The sequence below is a fragment of the Dendrobates tinctorius genome, unplaced genomic scaffold (genome assembly GCF_039654945.1).
Source record: "Dendrobates tinctorius isolate UK_male_01 unplaced genomic scaffold, ASM3965494v1 ptg000192l, whole genome shotgun sequence".
In the NCBI taxonomy this organism is placed as follows: Eukaryota; Metazoa; Chordata; class Amphibia; order Anura; family Dendrobatidae; genus Dendrobates; species Dendrobates tinctorius.
In genome coordinates, this window is record NW_027361859.1 from 12,419,390 (window position 1) to 12,441,598 (window position 22,209).

A 22,209-nucleotide genomic window follows, 5' to 3' on the forward strand; every position below is an offset into this window, starting at 1 on the left:
TGGAACCAACAAAAACTTAGAGTGGATGAATATATTCATGGGATGCTGTTGCTAATGATGGCAACATGGCTGACATTGGGCGTATGTATATTTTACCGGCTGCATTTACTGGAAGTCCCAGACGTATGCATGAGTATGCTCAGGACGACATGACATATGTTCGGCTATATGGTCGTCCTGATTCGTTTATTACAGTTACATGTAATCCAACTTAGCCAGAGATAAGGGTAGAGCTTCTGAATGATCAGGACCCCTCTGATCGACATATTTTAACAGCAAGGGTTTTTAAGCAAAAACTGATCAAGCCTATGGACATAATTACAAAGTGTTACATTTTTGGTGAAAGTCAGGACCCAGTACTTTTTGAAACTATTTCTAAAAATATGATCCATGGCCCATGTTGACCACTTAACCCAAGATCGCCATGTATGAAGGAAGAAAAATGTACAAAAAGTATCCTCGCAACTTGATTGCAGAAACACAAACAGGAAATGATGGTTATCCTCTTTACAGAAGATGGAAACCTGAACAGGGAGGATGCACTGCAACAATCAGATTAAAAAGGGTTAAACAAAACAGATATTGAAATAGATAATCGAGGGGTTGTACCTTACTCTCCATTTTAACGTAGAATATTGTAACTCTGTTAAGTTAATTAAATACATTTGCAAATCTGTTAACAAGGGGAGTGATATGGCAGTTTTCCAGCTAGAGAATCCAAAATGTTCATCTGATGAGATTATGCTGTATCAGATGGGAAGGTATATACGTAGTAATGAAGCCGTGTGGCGATTACTAAATTTTCCCATCCATGAAAAACATCCGACTGTAGTTCATCTCAGCGTCCATCTTGAAAATGGACGAGTTTTTCACTCCCAACAATGCAGAGCAAAGAGCTGCTCGACCACCCAATACAACAATGACAGCTTTCTTTCTCCTATGTCAAGCAGATCCATCTGCGAGGACTTTATTATATTCAGATGTTCCAAAATATTATACATGGAATAAATCGAGAAAAGTATTTTGCAAGAGGAAACAAGGTGCAAGGGGCCCAGGATGGGACGGATGTTCCAGTGATGCTCTTGGACGTGTGTATACAGTGCATCCAAACAACGCAGAGCGTTACTACCTCCGATTACTGCTTCACACTGTCTGTGGGCCAACTTCTTTCACAGATTTGAAAACAGTTCATGGAGAGCTGTGTCAAACTTACAGGGAGCCATGCCAAAAGCGTGGTCTGATCGACGATGATCCACACTGGGACATGACATTGCAGGAGTCGTCCCTCACTTGCTTGCCACCTCAACTCCAAAACCTGTTCCCTATAATATCTACAACCTGTGCACCTTCCAATCCCTGTGCGCTTTAGACAAATACAAAGAATATCCTAGAGAAGATATTCTTAGAGTGCAAAGGAGAGTTAATCCGGCCTTAGACTTAAATTTGACTGCCGACATATTCAACAAAGTCCTCCTGATGTTAGAAGAAAGGTGCAAATGTATCAATAGTAAAACGCTAATAGCATTAGGGTTACTAGCATCAGCTCCACCAGACTTTGGTGTTATGGAAGGGAGATATACTGCAAGAAAAAAGCTATGATTTGGAAAAATGTAAAGAATTTATCATATTAAATAAGCCTCTTTTGGTTTGCCTTGGAAATGACAGGTTCCCTACTGATTCCACTACTGGTCTCATTTCTTTTCCGAAAGATTTTTGGGAAATGACATCTTCGGTAATGGAACTTATTGACCAAGTTTTCCTTGATATTTGTAACAATTTTAACAACCATCAGTGGCTTTGTGAACGTGCAATCCTAGCGCCTAAAAATGATAGTGTCAGCTCCATAAATCTACTAATTCAGGGAAGGCTGCCTGGTCTAGTGACCACATACATGTCCATTGATTCAGTCATGGAGAGTGAACAAGCCGTAATGTATCCATTTGAGTTCTTGAGTTCTTTGGAGCCTCTTGGAATGCCACAGAATAAGCTCACTTTAAAAATAGGAGCCACAATAATTTTGCTTCGGAACCTTGACCCACCAAAAATGTGTAACGGCACAAGAGTCTCATGCCCAATGTTATTGAAGCCACTATTCTTATGGGATACTAAGGGAGCAAATGTTCTCATTCCACGTATTCCTTTGCTACCAAGCGACATGCCCTTCAATTTTAAGCGTCTGCAGGTCCCAATCCGACTTGCATGTGCTATGACTATAAGCAAAGCACAAGGTCAATCACTTAAAGTAGCTGGCATTAATTTGGAGAGCCCGTGTTTTTCACATGGACAGTTGTACGTTGCTTGCTCTAGAGTGGGTAACCCCAAAAATCTTTTCATATATGCACCTGAAGGGAAAACCAGAAACATTGTTTACCAGAAAGCACTACAATAGATAGTTGTTTAACTGTAAACCAATTTTACTCTTTTGTCCGTGAACTACTTATAGATTACACTGGAGGGGGGGAGAAGGGGCGCACTATGTTGTTAATTAGGTGTAAATGTTTTATATGTTTGTATTAGGTGCATAAATTTTCATTTTTGATAAAATAGTTCAAAAAATAGTTGCAATAGTTTATACTACATAATATGTACTGAATATGTAAAGTCAATAAAAATGATGAAATAAAAAAAAAGTTGTTGTTCACATCAATGTTACGACAAATTAGTAAAATGCCAAAATAATAAAAATTTAAAGTGGGAAAATTTTTTTTACCGTAGCACTCTGAAAATGTCAATTTCAGGGTGACACTGAAAATTTTACTTTAGCTACTATAACCAACAATTTAACATATTTTTCGTGAGCGAAGCCGTGGATTTTCTACTAGTAAATTGTAAACGCAAAAGGTTTAACAATATAATAAACCCCACAGGAATTGCCCTAGAGTGCAGCAGGTAGGATTTGCATCAGAGTGCAGCAGGCAGGATTTGCACTAGAGTGCAGCAGGCAGGATTTGCACTAGAGTGCAGCAGGCAGGATTTGCATCAGAGTGCAGCAGGCAGGATTTGCATCAGAGTGCAGCAGGCAGGAATGTACATCAGACACAACACTAGAGTTACACTAGAATTACACTACAGTGCAGCAGGCAGGAATTACATCAGAGTGCAGCGGGCAGGATTTGCATCAGACTGGAACAAGAAGGATTTGCACTAGAGTGCAGCAAACAGGACTTGCACTGGTATGCAACCTTACACAACATAGGCTGTAAACAGGAAGGTTGCTTAGACACCTCACCAGTGGGGAGGAAGCAATATAGACATAATGCCCCATAGCCATTGCCTGGAGAGGAAATTGCAAATGCACGCGCTGACAATTTAAGAGGGTGGGAGCGCACATGAGCACGCCCTAAGGACATAGCTAGAGAACTGTCTGGAAGCATGCAGGGCATGGGGAAGGGAAGAACTGTCTGTAGCATGGGTGAGTGAGGAGACATGCCGGAGACCCTGCCTGTCAGACCAGGGATCCAGCGTGGTGCTAACAGTAAATAACTGGAAGAGAGCTGGGATCACAGTCTCAAACATTACCATTAGTAACATACTACACCGTCATGGATTAAAATCGTGCAGGGCACTCAAGGTCCCAGTGCTCACACCAGCACATGTCCAGGCCCCTTTGAAGTTCACCAGTGACCATCCTGATGATTCAGAGGAAGCATAGGAGAAGGTCATATAGTCAGATGGTATCATTTCCACTCGCCGTGTTTGGAGGAAGGAAAAGGATGAGTACAACTCTAAGAACACTGTCCTAACCATGCAGCATGGTGGGGGAAACATCATACTTTTGGGGGTGCTTTTCTGCAAAGGGGACAAGATGCCTGCACCCTATTGTAGAGAGGATTGATGAGGTCATGTATTGCGAGATTTTGGACAACAACCTCCTTCCCTCAGTAAGAGCATTGAAGATGGGTGGTAGCTGGGTCTTCCAGCATGACAATTGCCCAAAACACACAGCCAGGGCAACTAAGGAGTGGCTTCGTAAGAAGCATTTCAAGGTCCTGGAGTGGCCTAGCCAAATCTCCAGACCTGAACCTAATAGAAAATCTTTGGAGGGAGATGAAACTCAATGTTGCCCAGCGATAGCCCTGAAACCTGAAAGAATATTACAGATCTTCTCCAAATCTTTCTTACAGTTGAAGTGTATCTACGATAAAAATTACAGCCCTCTCCATCGTATGTAGGTCGAAAACTTACAATATCTACAGTGTACTTATTTTCTCCACTGTGTATTTGCTGTGATAAAATATTGAATTTTCAAGATGGGTGAGTAAAAATTAGATAGCACTTGCATGGTCCAAGTGCTGTGCGATTTTTTTCTCTCGTACCCATTCATTTGTGTTGGCGAGTCTCGTCCGATATACAAGGAAAATCACAGAATGCTGCGATTTTTTTTTCAGTCCGATCTCAGCTGAGTAAAAAAAAACCCCTTAGATTTGCAGGGACTCGTAGAATAACATTATTCAGAGTGCAATACAATTTTTTATCGGATTGCCCTTGTCTGTTTTTCTAGTAAATGAGTATGAGCCCTAATCATCCTGCTTCTGTCTCTACTGTAAAGCAGCGGTGTCCATGCTGTGCAGTGACGAGGAAGTGACCCAAGCAAGTTCAAAAACAAAACGTGTTTAATGTCCAATAAAACTCACACAGTGCAGAGCACGCTGTATCCTCTGGAGTGCAGCCGGGAAAACAAAAAGACAGTTCAGGGCTAGTTGCCGTGTGCAACCCCACTGCCGTGTATGCACGGGGTGCCAGTCCTTTTGGCTCTGCTTGGCCCTGTGTTGCCTTACAGAGGGAATGCTCTGCAGACCACCTGCTCTGTCTGCTTGCAGGACCAAAACTGACACACCCAAACTCTTCCTGCAGGGTTTTTCTTTCCTTTACTCCTATCTGTGGCCATAGGCCACTTATAAGATCTGGGCTGGAGGAAACGGACCGGACCCCACTACCTTCCTGCAGTTCGTTTCAAAAATAAAAGCCCATACCGGGTTTTCCTGAACAAGCTCCTTGGTCAAAATAACTTGACCAGGTTCGAACTTACTTTTATTCTGCCTTGTAACTCACAGGCAAGCTGCTGTGAGCACAAGGCACTCCAGAGTATCTAATACGCTTCTGAGCGCATCCTGGGGGACACATAGCAACCCTCACATATGACTCCGGTCACTGCCTCACACTACTGAAACGCTCACAATTAAAGAGGAAGCTTTACATATGGACCAGGTGGAGATGGAATAACAAATTAAAAAGAATGATACTACTCAGCCCAGCATCATCTCAACTCAGTGCAGATTGGGTGATAATAAGGAGAAGGAGGCTGAAGTGGAACAGGAGATGGCTGCCTGTGCTATAGAGGGTATTAGCCACTTCAGCTTCATCCCATCTGTTCAGAGTGGGTGGGCTGAAGAGAAGGAAAGGGAGGAGGAAGAGGAGAAGATGGATATTCATCCCCTTTATGCAGACAGGGAAGTTTTGCCTGTTGGGAGTCTGGCACACATGGCTGACTTTATGTCCCATTACCTTTCCCGTGACCCTCGAGTTATATGCATTTTGGCCAAGACTGATTGCTGGTTGATTCACCCTTCTTGACCCATGCTTCAAGGAGAACTTTCCATCTTTCCTTCCTGTGGCGAAGAGGGCTAGTAAAATGGTGCAATACCAGAAGGTCCCATTTGAACAATTAGTACAAAAATTTCCATCTGACTGGCGGCAAAGGTCATAGTTACTTGGACATCCAAGGAGTAGAAATGAGGGAGGCACACACCAAGGCCAACAAAGGCAGGTGAAGATTATCAAAGGTCTGGGACTCTTTCATTAGACCCTACCAGTGCCCAGGCCCTGATGCAAGGGAGCAAAAAGTTTTTGAAGATGGTGAAAGAGTACCTACCTGACCGTGCCAACATCCTCCATGATTCCTCTGTGCAGTACATCTATTGAGAATCCAAGCAGGACACGTGGCATGAACTGTCCCTCTAAGCGTTGGAGGAGTTGGACTGCCCTGCCGGTAATATTTTGTAAGAGTGAGTTTTTAGTGCTGCCAGGGTCATAATAACTGATAAGTGCATACGCCTGTCAACTGAAAATGCTTACAGGCTAGCTCTCATCAAAATGAATAAGGCCTGGATTGACCTAGACTTCTCAGCCCCCACCTGATAAAAGCAGCAGAACATAAAGCCAATTCTAATGTTCATTATTTACTGTTGTATTCCTTTGCACCCCTCCCCACCCAAATAAGGGTATACAGTTCTTGTCATTTTCTTTTTATTCATGTCTTCCTCCTCCACCATATCTTCAGGGTCATGATGCGACCCTCACTGTGGGCATGTTGCTGGGAAGTAATGGTAGAACCACACATGGAAATGGCAATGTCGGGCATAGGTAGGTTAGTAGAGGAAGGAAACACAAGGAGTTCAGTTTTAGATATGTTCAGTTTCAGACAGAGGGAGGACATGATGTTGGAGACAGCGGTAAGACAATCACTGGTGTTATGTAATAATGCAGGCATTATGTCCGGAGTAGAGGTACATAATTGGGTGTCATCAGCATAGAGATAGTACTGGAAACCAAATCTAGTGATTGTTTGTCCAATAGGGGCAGTATATAGAAGGAGAAGAGGAGGGGGCTTAGGACTGATCCTTGAGGAACCCCGACAGTAAGGGAAAAAGAGAGAAGGAGCCAGCTAAAGATACAGTGAAGGAGCTGTCAGAGTGGTAGGAGGAGAACCAGGAGTGAACGGTGTCCTTGAGGCCGATGGAGCGAAGCATAGTGAGGATGAGCTGGTGATCCACGGTGTCGAATGCTGCAGAGAGATCCAGGAGAATCAGCAAGGAGTAGTGACCATTAGATTTAGCTGTTAAAAGATCATTAGAGACTTTAACGAGGGCAGTTTCAGTAAAGTGTAAAGAGCGGAAACCAGATTGTAGAGGGTCAAGAAGAGAGTGATTTGAGAGATAGAGGATTAGATGGGAGTGGACCAGGCGTTCCAGGAGTTTAGAGATTATGAGAACATTAGAGACCGATCTACCGTATAATTAGCAGTACAGTTTTGCTCAAGGGATGGGTTTTTACGTAATGGAAGTATGCTGGCATCTTTAAATGTGGAGGGAAAGAGGTGAGAGTCATTGGTGCAAGTACAAGTAGTTGGGCGAGAAGATGCAAGAAGCCTGATCACTTCTTCCGTGACTGTGTAGGGAAGGTGACCTGACGGACGGACTTGTCAGAATAGAGAAAGGAAGGTTTGCACAGTTTAGACAGGTGTCAGCTACTTCAGTGGGGAAACAGCTGAGAAAGTGTAGTGGACTTTCAGTACTTTGGGTTGACCATTAGAGGGCAGGGAGGAGTGTGAGCAAAGGACTTGACATCAGCTTAGGGCTTAGGAAACCGTTGGTCATGGGGGGCGGAGTTACAGGGAATCGGGAATGCTATAAATTTGACAGGAGGGTTCCAGAAAGTTCCAGTCCCCAGGGGGAGCTCCAGTGACAGGAGGACTACGACAGTTTGTGCACTGTGAGGAAAACTAAACCAGGGTGACTGAGGAGAGAGAAAGTCAGGGGGGTGGTCCTGACACAAGAGTACCGCAGTATAGACGAGGCACTGAGGTAAAGCATACCGTATTGAGAGACGACTGATCAGTAAAGGTACTGTTGGTTTACGGGCCTAAGGCGGCCACAGTGATGGATCTGACAGGAGCGTCGAAGAGTGAAGAGGGGACGGTGCGTATATGTACGCCCCCGGTGTAAAGTACAGTGTGCGGGAAGCGGCCCTGGAAACAGAGGGCCGATAAGTGAAGTGCATTGAAGTGCGGTGTACTTCGGAGGCCGTCAGGCGGATGGCAAGAGAATAAACTTGGACCTGTTGTACCCGATACCTGCCTCATTTTGTGTCTATACGTTACTGCGCGGTATATCGAGGGACCACCCCCCCAGTCCAGCCCACCGACCCTACACTTGGCGTAGTCGGCAGGATCGCCGCCGCTAATACGTCATCTTCTGCGGCAGGCCTGCCCCAAAGGATGGAGAAAGACTTGGACTACACTGCTTGGATTAGAAACACCTGTGGATTACAAATTACCCACCTGTGGAGTACAAATTGGGAACGCTGTGACGGCTCTGCATTGCTAGCAGTGGATCCGGGGTGGTACCAGGTGCTGTGCAGTATGGCCATGTTGCTTCAGCGCAGAGGAGAGGTTCATATGTTTACAGTTGTTCTAAATGGACTGGGACCCCCTCCAACGTACCCCAGGGGGAAGCGGTATGTACCCGGAGGCCGATGTTCCCATAGACTGGACCTTAGTAGATGGGTGGAGAGGCCTGCCATCTCCCCACCCAGCAGAGGGAGTGGCACAGAGGAAAAGCTTGGCTGCGGCTGCTTGGCGCCATTCAACTGCTGCCCAACGGACGGTATGAGATGCTGCGGGTGTCGAGGCATCGGGTGCCTGGAGTGGCGATGGCGGCAGGAGGTCGAGCTCCACCAGAAAGTGTCTCCCTCAGAGCCACGGGCAGGCAGCTGGCTGTTGATTGGAAAAGCGGAGCCTGTGCGGAACCAGCGGGAACGGCCGCCGAAGTTACCAGTGGAAAGCCTCCCTGCGGAGCCCCTGAGCCTAGAGGCTAGCCCCGCCGGATGGCAGGGTGAAGAGCAGAGACTGCGGGAAGAGCCGTGTGATGACGTGATGGAGGCCACGGCACCGGGGAAGGTGAGATTTCCCCCGGCCCCGACAGTGGCTCCGCAAGCAGCCCCCACCATTCAGCCGCAGCACACGGCATCCTATGTCCCCGAGAGCCCGACCAAGGAGGGCCCTACCATATACGCAGAACTGAGCAGGGCCTCCGCTCCTGGTCCCGAACCACTCCACCTGGTGGCGCCACACCCGGTGTCGCCGGTGCGGAGTCTGACCGTAGAAGACGCTGTTGCGTCCCCTCTGCCGCTAGCAACCGCATCTTCAAAGGCGGCCGCTGCCCTGGCTCCAGATGAAATTTCAAGTGCGGCCTACCCTGCGGCCGCGGCTGCTATGCCGGCACTGGAATCAACTGCGGCCTGTGTGACAGGCCCTGTGGCCCAATCTCCTAAGAACATGGCCGCTCCCATCCGCCACCCAGCCCCAGCGGCTGCTGGGCCGCTGACACCATCGGCCGCCTCTGCCCTGATCTCTTCTTTGGCGAAGCCCCGCCCACCGGACTCCAGCGCCTACGCTGTACCCTCCGTATGGGTCGCAGAGGTTGTTAAGAAAAAGAAGGCCCAGGAGCAGGAGATATGGAACCTGCTCCATGCAAAGGGAGAGGCAGGTATGGCGGCTAAGAGATCTATGGGACGGCTGGTGTATACCAACATCGCCAAAGGGTATGGCTTTATTCGGGATGAGACTGGCCTGAAAGTTTATGTAAACGTGACTACCATTCGTCACGGTCGGGCTTTGGAAGGAGACTTAGTGTCGTACTACAAAGAATACTGTCCCCGCGGTTATTATGCGGTGGCCGTACTTGCAGAGCCCGAAGGATGTGAACCCCCGTAAAGAGGTCTTATGTGGACACCCTCGGTATCCCAAGAGCTCCACGGTTGTGGAGCCCCTCACTTCTGACCACTAAAAGTGGGTTAGACTGTCGGGAGTTCGATGCACTGTTGTGCAGGTCATATGGACAGTTAGGTTTAAAAAACAAAATGTTTTTGTTGTTTAACTGTTGTTTCTATTTCCTTCTTCTTTCTTTCTTTCTTTTGTCTATGTTCCTTTTAAAAGGAGAGTATTCGTAAATATGTTTGCCTGACAGAGCGGGGATACGAAGAAGAGAGGGAGTGTCCATGTCCAAGGAAGGTGGAAAAAAGGAAGATATGCAATGTTATGTTGTTATATGTTGGTTTTAAAAGCAACGGAAAATGAAAAAAAAAAAAAAAAGGGGTACTTGTGATATTGTGAAGTTGTTTTGTTGTATAATGTGCACAAGTAAATGCAACAGGTCCGGGTAAGAGAAGGTCTGAGGGACCAAAGGGAAGTGTGAGATTCGAAAGGGGTCTATGTGTGGAGAAGGTCTGGGAGACCAAGACGCCGACCATGATATGTAACTGAAAGAAAAGTAAAAGAGATGGAAGATGTGAGAAAGGCAGCCATCCTAGGTCAGGTCCCCGACACCAAGGACACCCCTGAAAGAGGAAGGTGGACGCCGGCAATGATCTGGTAGATGTGAGGCCTCGATCATGGCGTACCGGACAGTGGAATGTGACAGAAGGGGAGAGTAGGGGAAGGTACACGCCATAGAGAGAATATGGGTGTACCTAGCCCAAACTGAAAGATGTTGTCATGTGGTGTGCGCGCTGGTGAGTAGGAGTAGGCTGCTCAGAGCATGGTGCTCCCAGTATGGTTCAGCCCCCGCGGGTAGTGGGTTTGGCCCAACAACTGGTCCGACAACAGAGTGTAGGTGAAGCTTCAGAACGACGAAGGCAGGGATTACGGTTGTCGAGGACGACAATAGACAAAGGAATGAGGAGTGTAGGGAAGGTGACCTGATGGACGGATGGACTTGTCAGAATAGAGAAAGGAAGGTTTGCAGTTTAGACAGGTGTCAGTTACTACAGTGGGGAAACAGCTGAGAAAGTGTAATGGACGTGCAGTACCTTGGGTTGACCATTAGAGGGCAGGGAGGAGTGTGAGCAAAGGACTTGACATCAGCTTAGGGCTTAGGAAATTGTTGGTCATGGGGGCGGAGTTACAGGGAACCGGGAATGCTATAAATTTGACAGGAGGGTTCCAGAAAGTTCCAGTCCCCAGGGGGAGCTCCAGTGACAGGAGGACTACGACAGTTTGTGCACTGTGAGGAAAACTAAACCAGAGGGACTGAGGAGAGAGAAAGTCAGGTGGGTGGTCCTGACACAAGAGTACCGCAGTATAGACGAGGCACTGAGGTAAAGCATACCGTATTGAGAGAGTGACGACTGATCAGTAAAGGTACTGTTGGTTTACGGGCCTAAGGCGGCCACAGTGACGGATCTGACAGGAGCATCGAAAAGTGAAGAGGGGACGGTGCGTATATGTACGTCCCCGGTGTACGGTTTGCGGGAAGCGGCCCTGAAAACGGAGGGCCGATAAGTGAAGTGAAGTGCATTGAAGTGTGGTGTACTTCGGAGGCCGTCAGGTGGACGGCAAGAGAATAAACTTGGACCTGTTGTACCCGATACCTGCCTCATTTTGTGTCTGTTACTCCGCGGTATATCGAGGGACCACCCCCCCAGTCCGGCCCACCGACCCTACAACTGGTTCAAAGACATAGAGTGAGCGAGATACAGTGGGGGAGGGAGGACAGTGCATGGTATGAGGGGATTGGGAGAAAATTTCCTGCTGGATATGGTTAATTTTTAATTTGAAATAATTGGCCAGATCGTCAGCGCTGAGATCTTTGGTTTGGGGCCTGCACTCTTGGATTGAAAAGGGAATAATAAGTGTCAAAGAAACGTTTAGGAATGCTGGATGGTGAGGTGCTGAGGTTGTTAAAGTATGTTTGGAGAAGTGAAGTGCACAATCTATGTTTTAAGCATGAACGTATAATGGATGAAATCTTTGGCCAGATTTGATTGGATGCACTTGCATTCCTGGGGTTCATGTGAGGTCATTAAGTAATTTGAGCCCTGCACCCAATCTGTGCTGGGTCACTGTCTCCACCTTTGTACAAATCGGACATCAAGAGGAAGTCACAGAGCAGCTGTCACGCTGGCCATAGAGTGGAAGGAGGACAGCAAGTCTGCAAGAGCAAACCTGCAGAGCTGTAGTGTGGCTACCACCAGGTGGCACCAGAGAAGTCAAACAAGCCGACTCAAAACCTAGACCATCACGCAGTACAAAGGGAAAAAACAAGCACAGAGTCAGTGAAGCACCAGAGGGTCAATACCAGTCAATAGCAGAAGTGCCAGAAGAAAGAGACAAAGTCAGCTCAGAGCCAAAGCCGAGTCAAACACCAGGAAATCCAAAAACATAGGGAAACACTAAGATGGGATGGGCAGAGAGGAAGGAACAGGCAAGGGCAAAGTCAGTAAGCACAGCAGGACAAATCAGGGTACTACTAGAGTCAGATACTCATGCCATAGGCAGAAAATATAACTGACACCGCCTGCAGGATGTAGCAGGGAGAAATAGACCTGAAACCAAAACGAGGCCAAGTTAACCCTGACATGACCAGACTGGGAAAAGGGCAGACAGGACTCAAAACCCAGTCTGGATCATGACAGCAGCCTTCCTGTTGATGTTCAATACATCTGAATGCAGGGACAGTGAAGAGGGTACTGATTGGGTGCAGGGCTCATGTGACATAATAACCTCATGTGAACCCCAGGAATGCGAGTCCTGACACCGCTGGAATGGCGCCGGCACAGGAAGTGAGTATGAGTCTTTTTATTTTAACAAGGTCAAACATGAGGAATAACAAGGGATTGTCCTACTCTTGGACAACCCCTTTAGGAAGAAAACATTTTCAGTTAAAACATTTCCAGCATTCTGAACATGAAAACGCTTGTCACCTGTGTGACTTCACTGATGTTTATTAAGAGTTAATTTCCATGTAAAACATTTCCCACACTAAGAACATGAAAAACGATTCTCCCATAAGTGAATTCTATGGTGTCTAACAAGGTGTGATTTTTTCACAAAACATTTTCCACATTCTGAACAGGAAAAAGGCTTCTCCCCTGTGTGGATTCTCTGATGTTCGATAAGATGTGATTTTTCTACAAAACATTTCTCACATTCTAAACATGAAAAAGGCTTCTCCCCTGTGTGGATTCTCTGGTGTCTAACAAGGTGAGATTTCTTCACAAAACATGTTCCACATTCTGAACAGGAAAAAGGCTTCTCCCCTGTGTGGGTTCTCTGGTGGTTATCAAGATGCGATTTCTGATTAAAACATTTCCCACATTCTGAACAGGAAAAAGGCTTCTCTCCTGTGTGGGTTCTTTGGTGTCCATCAAGATTCGATTTTCGGTTAAAACATTTCCCACATTCTGAACATGAAAAAGGCTTCTCCCCAGTGTGAGTTATTTGGTGGTTATCAAGCTGTGATTTCCAGTTAAAAAATTTCCCACAATCTGAACATGTAAAAGACTTCCTTGCTTTAGGAGCAATTTGCATTTTAATGCCTCTTTTGTGACGTTGATTTTCCTTAGTATTCGGTAATGAATCAGAAGACAGAACCTGTTTCAAAGGGTCAGATGACAGATCTTTGATGTGAAGGGATGATGATATATCTGGAGTAATAGTATTCATTTCAACTGTGTCCTGTAGGATCTCAGCATCATCTGATTTAAAAATTGAAGATGTCAGCTGTCCCTCTGGTCTCCCGGTACAGTCATCTGCTAAGAAAAAAGCCAAGTATTTTTAATACAATTTCGTTGAACTTAATATTTAACATTTCTCTTCATAAAGTGTCTGAAAAAATAGTAAGTTATGTAAAAATAGCTTTATTGTTCAGATTTATTCTCATTTCCACAAGAAAAGACTAGAAGCAATGGGAAAAAAACTACGGTAAATTGGAGGAGACACAGATTAGATATTAGGAAACATCTTTTGACAATGCAGGTGATCAATGAGTGTAACAGGCTGCCATGAGAGGTGGCGAGTTCTCCTTCAATATAAAGGCTCGACAGACATTTTCTTGGGATGATTTAGTGAATCCTGCATTGGCAGAAGATCCAGGAGGTCCCTTCCAACTCTACCATTCTATGATTCTATGAAATATTGAATCATTTCCTAACTTAATTTCCTTCTATGACGGTATCACTGATTGGGTGGATCAAGGAAATGCTGTAGATATAGTATATCTTGACTTCAGCAAAGCATTTGACAAAGTCTCTCATACAATCCTTATTGAAAAAATGACTAATTATGGAATGGACAAGGCAACTGTTAGGTGGATTCATAACTGGCTTAGTGATCGGACCCAAAGAGTGGTCGTAAATGGCTGCACATCCAGTTGGAAGAATGTTTCAAGTGGGGTACCACAGGGCTCTGTCCTGGGCCCTGTATTGTTCAACATCTTTATCAACGATTTAGATGAAGGAATTGAGGGTAAACTAATTAAATTTGCTGATGACACAAAGCTAGGAGGGATAGCTAATACTAGAGAAGAGAGAGAGAGGATTCAAAAAGATTTAAATAAACTGGAGGAGTGGGCAGCAACTAACAGAATGGTTTTTAACAGGGAGAAATGCAAAGTACTACATCTGGGCAATAAAAATGAAAAAAGCATATACAGAATGGGAGGAATAGGGCTAAGTGACAGCACATGTGAAAAAGACTTGGGTATACTAATAGATCACAGACTGAGTATGAGTCAACAGTGTGATGCAGCAGCAAAAAAGACAAATGCAATTCTAGGATGTAGTAACAGAAGCATACAGTCTAGATCACGTGAAGTCATTATTTCCCTCTACTCCTCTTTGGTCAGACCTCATCTGGAATATTGTGTCCAGTTTTGGGCACCACATTTTAAAAAAGACATCAACAAACTGGAGCAAGTTCAGAAAAGAGCGACCAGAATGGTGACCGGTCTGCAAACCCTGTCTTATGAGGAAAGGTTGCAGGATTTGGGAATGTTTAGTTTGCAAAAGAGAAGACTGAGAGGAGACTTAATAGCTGTCTACAAATATCTAAAGGGCTGTCACATTGTAGAAGGATCAACTTTATTCTCATTTGCACAAGGAAAGACTAGAAGCAATGGGTTGAAACTGAATGGGAGGAGACACAGATTAGATATTAGAAAAAACTTTTTGACAGTTAGAGTGATCAATGAGTGGAACAGGCTGCCACGAGAAGTGGTGAATTCTCCTTCAATGGAAGTCTTCAAACAGAGGCTGGACAGACCTCTGACTGGGATGATTTAGGGAATCCTGCTTTGAGCAGGGGGTTGGACCAGATGACCCAGGAGGTCCCTTCCAACTCTACAATTCTATGATTCTATGATTCATTCACCAACACAATGACAGTTCACAATCTAATAGAAAATCTCATAGCATGAACCAGTAGAGCGTGGTGTTCAATTGTTTGTTCATTTTGCACCACAAATGTGGAATAAAAAGCCACCAATGTTTTTAGGAGAAAATAATATCAATAAAAACTTCTACTCATCTCAAAAAACAAGCCCACACTCTGGTCCACATCACTCCGTGGAAAAACAGAGGTTTCCATATTAGTGGTTCAAAGGCTCTTCAAAAGATACATGACTTCTATAAGTCAATCCAGCAATATCCACTTTCACAAAGTCAAATCTCCGACTCACTTCTGTGCCCAAATCACATTTAGAATACATGTATTTGCTATTACTGCAGTGAGAAGAACGCACTTAATTTAAGATGTGTGTGTTTCTTGGAGCACAATCTTGGCACTCTGTGTGGGGTAATAAAATGTTATATTTGCAAATTTTGCTCTCCAACATCCACTTCTTGCTAATTTCCGGAAAGTGCCCGTGGAGTCAAAATAGTCACTACCCCCATAGATTAATTTACTGAGGGTTACATTTTCCAAATGGAGTCACTTTATGTGTTTTTCTACTGCTGATTTTCTGCCATTTTATCATTTTATGGCTTTTTCATATGGTGTGCCCAATCTCGTCTATGATCCGCACCTGTGACCACTGCTTTTGTCACCAGGCACGGCCTTATTAATTCTGCAGTCGTGTAGTACTAAGATGTTAATGACCATCGGAAACCCATAGTGGGAAAGCGTATGTTTATAGTATCATCCAATTACTGCATAGTTTCGTTATTAATGTTTAGTGAGAAATGTCGTGTTTATATTATGGTAGAACATTCGGAATCAGGAGAGCATTTGGCATGGTTTATCCGGTGAGGTATTTGTCCGATGTTGATTTACATCTGCAGAGCTGGCCTCTCAGTACGAAGGATACTATATCGGACAAATAGCTGTCAAAGTGTGGTGTAACATTTGGTAACGCAAGCATTGTTTTTTCCAAACATAATTTTGGAGAAGATTTCAGCTAAGACAGAAGTCTGTTAGCCAGTGTAGATATCCCAGGAATTTCTCTGTCTTCACTGTTTGCTTCTCACAGCTGATGTTTCCAGATGATGCGCTTTTCCTGGTGAAGTTTTTCTTATGTAGTGTGCAATGTAAGTACTTTTCCTGTGTGATTTATATTATGCAAAAGTGTACGCAATATCACACTATTTCCTATTTTATGTAATCATTTAATTATTGTAATAAAATTAATCGCCTTCTTTAAAGCCGTATCCGCCCCCTTTAAATACTTTGCAAAACAAGGCGGTGCTGGTAATGGAGGAGATGTCGGAACCAGAAGCTCTGGGTGGCTCAGGCTCTGTTCAGCTGTAAGAAGGTGGCAGGGATCCTCAGTTGCTCTCAGGGACAGTAAGGGTTAAACAGGGGGCAGGATTAGCAGCCTCAGAGACAGAAGAAATTCCTGTCTCCCAGTCAGATCCCGGGCAGGCTTGTCTGAGGCAGGACGTGCTCCACTGCTGGAAGTGTGATATACCCCTGGAGGGGACACTGTGCTGCCAAAGGATTGCAGAGCAGCAGGAATGAGCACTAGGACTGCAAGTGCCCATTACAGGACTGTTTGCTTCCCGGAACCGGACAGGAGCCATTGAGCCAGAATATCTGGATAGGGACAGCACAGGAATTATCTCCTATTTATCATCATTAAAATGTTGCCACTGTTGGAACCAAAGTGTGACATGTGGTGCATCCAGAGGAAGTCGTTCCAGTATGGTGAGCAACCGTATGCCAGAGGTAGCCAACTGTGTTATAGGGCTGGGACATAAACTGTCTTTTCATGTGCAAGGGGCCGGGGTGCTCACTGACTGTGATCAAGAGGACTTGCCCATGGCTACCATCCCGTGCCACCTTCTTACACAGCCACTTAGATTAGGGTTTCTGGGACCTGTAGTACCATCCAATCTGGCATTATGGGTGTGTGTGCTGTCCATCTGGAGTAATGTGATCCCAGCTTCCACCAATTCAAAAGCACGACACCCTACTAAAGCTCAAAGATTATTGCAGGAAGCTGCCAGATACAGCCTTGTTTTCCTCTGATTCAGTCCTAAGTGCTCAGCTCTCTTCTTGTGTATTTGTCTCCTGTTGTGACCGCTTACTGACTACTCTTGCATCTTCTGATTTTGCATTTTCTCTGCCCTCATGGTTCTGACCTGGCTACCTGATTATTCTTCTTATCATCCCACTCCATAGAACAGCAGGTAACACCATGGACTAAGCCTAGGTGTCCATGTCTATGTCCAGATCCATGTAAAGTGGTTAAAGGATGATGAGCAACGCAATCCTTGGTATCTGGAAAGCGGAGTAGATAGTGCCAAGCCTGTTCAAGGTAGCCATCTTTTGAGCTGCCAGGTAACCAATACATTGTGCCTGTAAACTATTCCAACAAGATCTGCATTCAAATAGCTAAATGGCGCTCCTTCCCTTCATAACCCTGCCATGTACACAGACAGTAGTGCACAACTGTATACAAGATATTGTTGGATTCAAGATAAGTTACAAATTATTTTCTAAGGTCCACTTGTTTCCTATGTTCCTTTGTGAAGAACTCCAAAGTTTTCAACACATAAAATGAAACAAGTCAGATTTGAAAAATGGGCACACAAAACAAAACTGGCTGTGGGAAGCGGTTAAATCAGAGTATTTGGGGCACTAACTTCTGTAGTCAAAAACTGAGTATAGACAATAACATCTACTGAAATGATCAAACTCAATATTCTTCATCAGTAAAAAATGAGTAACTAGTGGTGAAACCTCTCTGGGGTAATTACAGTATGGGGTTTGGTGGGTCTTGGCAATCTAAACAATAGTAAGGGCCAATATTTTCTGCCAGATAATTTCAAGAAGAAATATTAGACAATTAAAAATAGCTTTTTATAATAGTGCAGAGCTGTGGTGTCTTAAATTTAGCTTAGAGATATATCATGGCACAGGTGTAATGTTTTTATGTAGCTTATCACAATCCTGTTTAAAGTTAGTTGCTTTTAAAAGAAACTGAAAAAGTCAGGAAAAAAGGGAAACTCTGTTGTTATTATACAGAAATTCACACTTGGCCTCACTGTGCATTAAATGTTGTTGATCATAACAGCAAAGTTTGGCCAGAAAGACTGGACCTGGTCTTGTAGGGACCATATGAGCACATTCAGCAGCACAGAAGGGAGAGAAGGGAGATTCATCCAATAAGATATCAGGGATCTAGGAAGCCAACAGCATCATTACCCTCCGCTTTCTCTTATATTTTTCTTCAAGTCATTTTCTAACTTGTCAGGCCACTTTAGGTGCCCTATCATTTGACTTTGTAGTTAACAGTTCTGGGCAGGTAAGAGTCAGCGTCTTCTAATCCCAGTAGATGGATCCTCCAGCTTGTAAGTTCTATAGAAAAGGGCTTTCACAATTTCACTAAGCAAACTGAACATTTTCGGATGCAGAAAAATGATGTGGCCTAGAGACAAAATGGTGATCACACGATTGTGATACGGACGGACTATACCATCAATAAAGCAGCCACAGCTGGTGACTGAGAGGAATCTGTGACTTCTCTGTATTTAGTGGTTATTACTCACCTGGGCGGTTATCTGTAGGAATCTCCTCTTTACACCACTCATCACCCCTCACATATGTCTCTGTAGTATTAATATGGGTCAGATCTTCATCCTGAAACAAATATTGTAAAAGTCACAGACAGATGAAGAAGTCACATCCATGATCAGCTCTAATCCTGCCATCTCCACCGTTCTCATTACACAAGTATAAAACATGATACTGGTGGATAAAACAAGACTGAGCACAAGACCTTCATAGCCGTCTACACATCATAGGGGAGATCTCATGACTAGAGTTGAGCGAAACGGGTCGAAAAAATTCAAAAGTCGCCGACTTTTGGCAAAGTCGGGTTTCATGAAACGAAACCCGACCCTAGGATGAGGTCGGCCACGAGGTCGGCGACTTACGCGCCAAAGTCGCGTTTCAAAAGTTTGTTTTGCGCTCTTTTTCAGCCAATCAGGATCCACGGACACTGTGGGCAACGTGATGACCTAGGCACGGGTCACCACCATCTTTCAGAAGGGCATGCAAGTGATTGGCTTGCTTTGGTGGGCGTCACAGGGGGTATAAAAGGGTGTGCACGCCGACCGCCATCTTACTTCTGCCGATCTTAGTATAGGGAGAGGTTGCTGCTGATTCTGTAGGGAGAGCGTTAGGCAGGGAAGAAGACAAAAGAACTGCTTCTGCTGCTAGCGATTTGGCCTGCACAACACACAAGTCACTGTGTGTGCAGTGCAAGGGGAGGCTATATAGTGGTGTATCAGTGGTGTTGGTTGTTGGGCTGCCTTTTAAGGCTTCCTGACACGCTGGCATTGCTGTTTACCCACTGCTCCGCAAACTGCTTTTTTAAAAGCAATCCAATCTCCCTTATCCTCTAGTCACTTTTGTCACAGCTGTGCCATCGAGCGTGTCACATAGCGCTCAGATATCAGTGGGCCTCACACAATCCACAAGTGTCCAGTGTCCAAAAGTGTGCGCAGAGATTCAAAATCTCCATTATCCTCTCGTCACTTTGGTCACAGGCAGCTGTGCCATCGAGCGTGTCACATAGCGCTCAGATATCAGTGGGCCTCACACAATCCACAAGTGTCCAGTGTCCAAAAGTGTGCGCAGAGATTCAAAATCTCCATTATCCTCTCGTCACTTTGGTCACAGGCAGCTGTGCCATCGAGCGTGTCACATAGCGCTCAGATATCAGTGGGCCTCACACAATCCACAAGTGTCCAGTGTCCAAAAGTGTGCGCAGAGATTCAAAATCTCCATTATCCTCTCGTCACTTTGGTCACAGGCAGCTGTGCCATCGAGCGTGTCACATAGCGCTCAGATATCAGTGGGCCTCACACAATCCACAAGTGTCCAGTGTCCAAAAGTGTGCGCAGAGATTCAAAATCTCCATTATCCTCTCGTCACTTTGGTCACAGGCAGCTGTGCCATCGAGCGTGTCACATAGCGCTCAGATATCAGTGGGCCTCACACAATCCACAAGTGTCCAGTGTCCAAAAGTGTGCGCAGAGATTCAAAATCTCCATTATCCTCTCGTCACTTTGGTCACAGGCAGCTGTGCCATCGAGCGTGTCACATAGCGCTCAGATATCAGTGGGCCTCACACAATCCACAAGTGTCCAGTGTCCAAAAGTGTGCACAGAGATTCAAAATCTCCATTATCCTCTCGTCACTTTGGTCACAGGCAGCTGTGCCATCGAGCGTGTCACATAGCGCTCAGATATCAGTGGGCCTCACACAATCCACAAGTGTCCAGTGTCCAAAAGTGTGCGCAGAGATTCAAAATCTCCATTATCCTCTCGTCACTTTGGTCACAGGCAGCTGTGCCATCGAGCGTGTCACATAGCGCTCAGATATCAGTGGGCCTCACACAATCCACAAGTGTCCAGTGTCCAAAAGTGTGCGCAGAGATTCAAAATCTCCATTATCCTCTCGTCACTTTGGTCACAGGCAGCTGTGCCATCGAGCGTGTCACATAGCGCTCAGATATCAGTGGGCCTCACACAATCCACAAGTGTCCAGTGTCCAAAAGTGTGCGCAGAGATTCAAAATCTCCATTATCCTCTCGTCACTTTGGTCACAGGCAGCTGTGCCATCGAGCCTGTCACATAGCGCTCAGATATCAGTGGGCCTCACACAATCCACAAGTGTCCAGTGTCCAAAAGTGTGCGCAGAGATTCAAAATCTCCATTATCCTCTCGTCACTTTGGTCACAGGCAGCTGTGCCATCGAGCGTGTCACATAGCGCTCAGATATCAGTGGGCCTCACACAATCCAAAAGTGTCCACTGTCCACAAGTGTGTGCAGAAATTCTAAATCTCCCCTGTCCTATAGACACCTTGTACCTTGTTTTACATTACTATATAGTTTGTTGGATTTTGTCTACATTTCTACCAAAAATGAGGAAGGCTGGTGGAAGAGGCCGTGGAATTGGGCGGGGGTTGGCAGCTGGTAATGATGGTGTTGGTGGTGGATCTGATGGTAGTGGCAAGAGCAAAATAGGACCGAATGCAGGAGGTGCTGACCCTGCGTCATCGTCTGTCTACATAAGGCCTCGAACGCTTAGTTTTCTAGGAGTTGGCAAACCGCTTTTAAAGGCAGAGCATCAGGAAAAAGTTTTGCCTTACATTGCTGACTCAGCCTCCAGCTCTATCGCCTCCTCTTCTTCAGTTGTAAAAAGTAAAAGCACTGAGTCGTCATTGGAGGCTCATGTTCATGAACCACACCTTTCCTTGTGTCCTTCACCCCAACCAAGATTGAAGGATGACGCAGGCCATACTACTGATTACTCCATGGAGCTGTTTTCACATACCATGCCTGGATTATCAAGTCAAATGGTGAATTACCCAGGCCAAGATGAATCTGACATGGAGTGCACTGATGCACAGCCGCTGATGGATGATTCTGCTGGTACATTCACTCAGAGCACTACATTGTCCTCGCAGTGTACAGAGCCAGATTTTGACCCTGATGAGACTCAGGTGCCCCTTCCCGCACACTATACCACCATACACGGTGACACAGAGAAAGGTGCACATGACATAGAAGAGGAGGTGATGGATGACCCAGTTGTTGACCCAGATTGGCATCCATTGGGGGAAGAGGGTGCTGCTTCCAATAGCTCAGATGAGGAGCATCCACAGCAGACATCGACATCGCAACAGCTGTTATCTGGCAGGCCCGGAGCACTCCAAAGACAGGTTCCAAACATCAAAAGAGTTGCTGGACAGCTTGTCCAGAGGGTCAAAAGATCACAGCGTGCTAGGCCGCAAAATGTCTGCCAAAGTAGGAAGAGTGCAGTGTGGCACTTTTTTGAACAAAATCCTCATGATCAGGCCAAGGTTATCTGTAAGAAGTGCGCAAAGACCTTTAGCCGAGGGAAAAATCTGAAAAATTTGAATACCAGTTGCATGCTTAGACATTTAACCAGCATGCACTTGCAAGCGTGGACACAACACCAAACCTCAAGTGCCACATGTGCAACTGATCACAACGAAGGTAGTCAGCAACGCTACATTGTTTCCCCCACTGTAAGCCCACTGGTTAGCACAGCAGCAAATGTTGAGGTGTCGTTGCAAGGCCACAGCAGTCAGGGAATCCCACTGTTATATCAACGAAAGACTGATTCTAGGCCATCAGAAAGAACACCAACTCCATCACCATCATCAACCCTCTCTCAGTCC

The 22,209-nt window shown here is 45.5% G+C and overlaps 1 protein-coding gene across 1 annotated transcript in view; it reads right to left on the bottom strand.

Annotated features, from left to right (window-relative positions):
* Nucleotides 1-22,209, bottom strand: part of LOC141055968 (uncharacterized) — a 186,824-nt gene that overhangs the window by 44,329 nt on the left and 120,286 nt on the right. Inside the window, 2 exon segments of the mRNA XM_073552659.1 lie at nt 12,540-13,311; nt 18,544-18,634. Of these exon segments, the coding sequence (XP_073408760.1) occupies nt 12,540-13,311; nt 18,544-18,634 (863 nt within the window).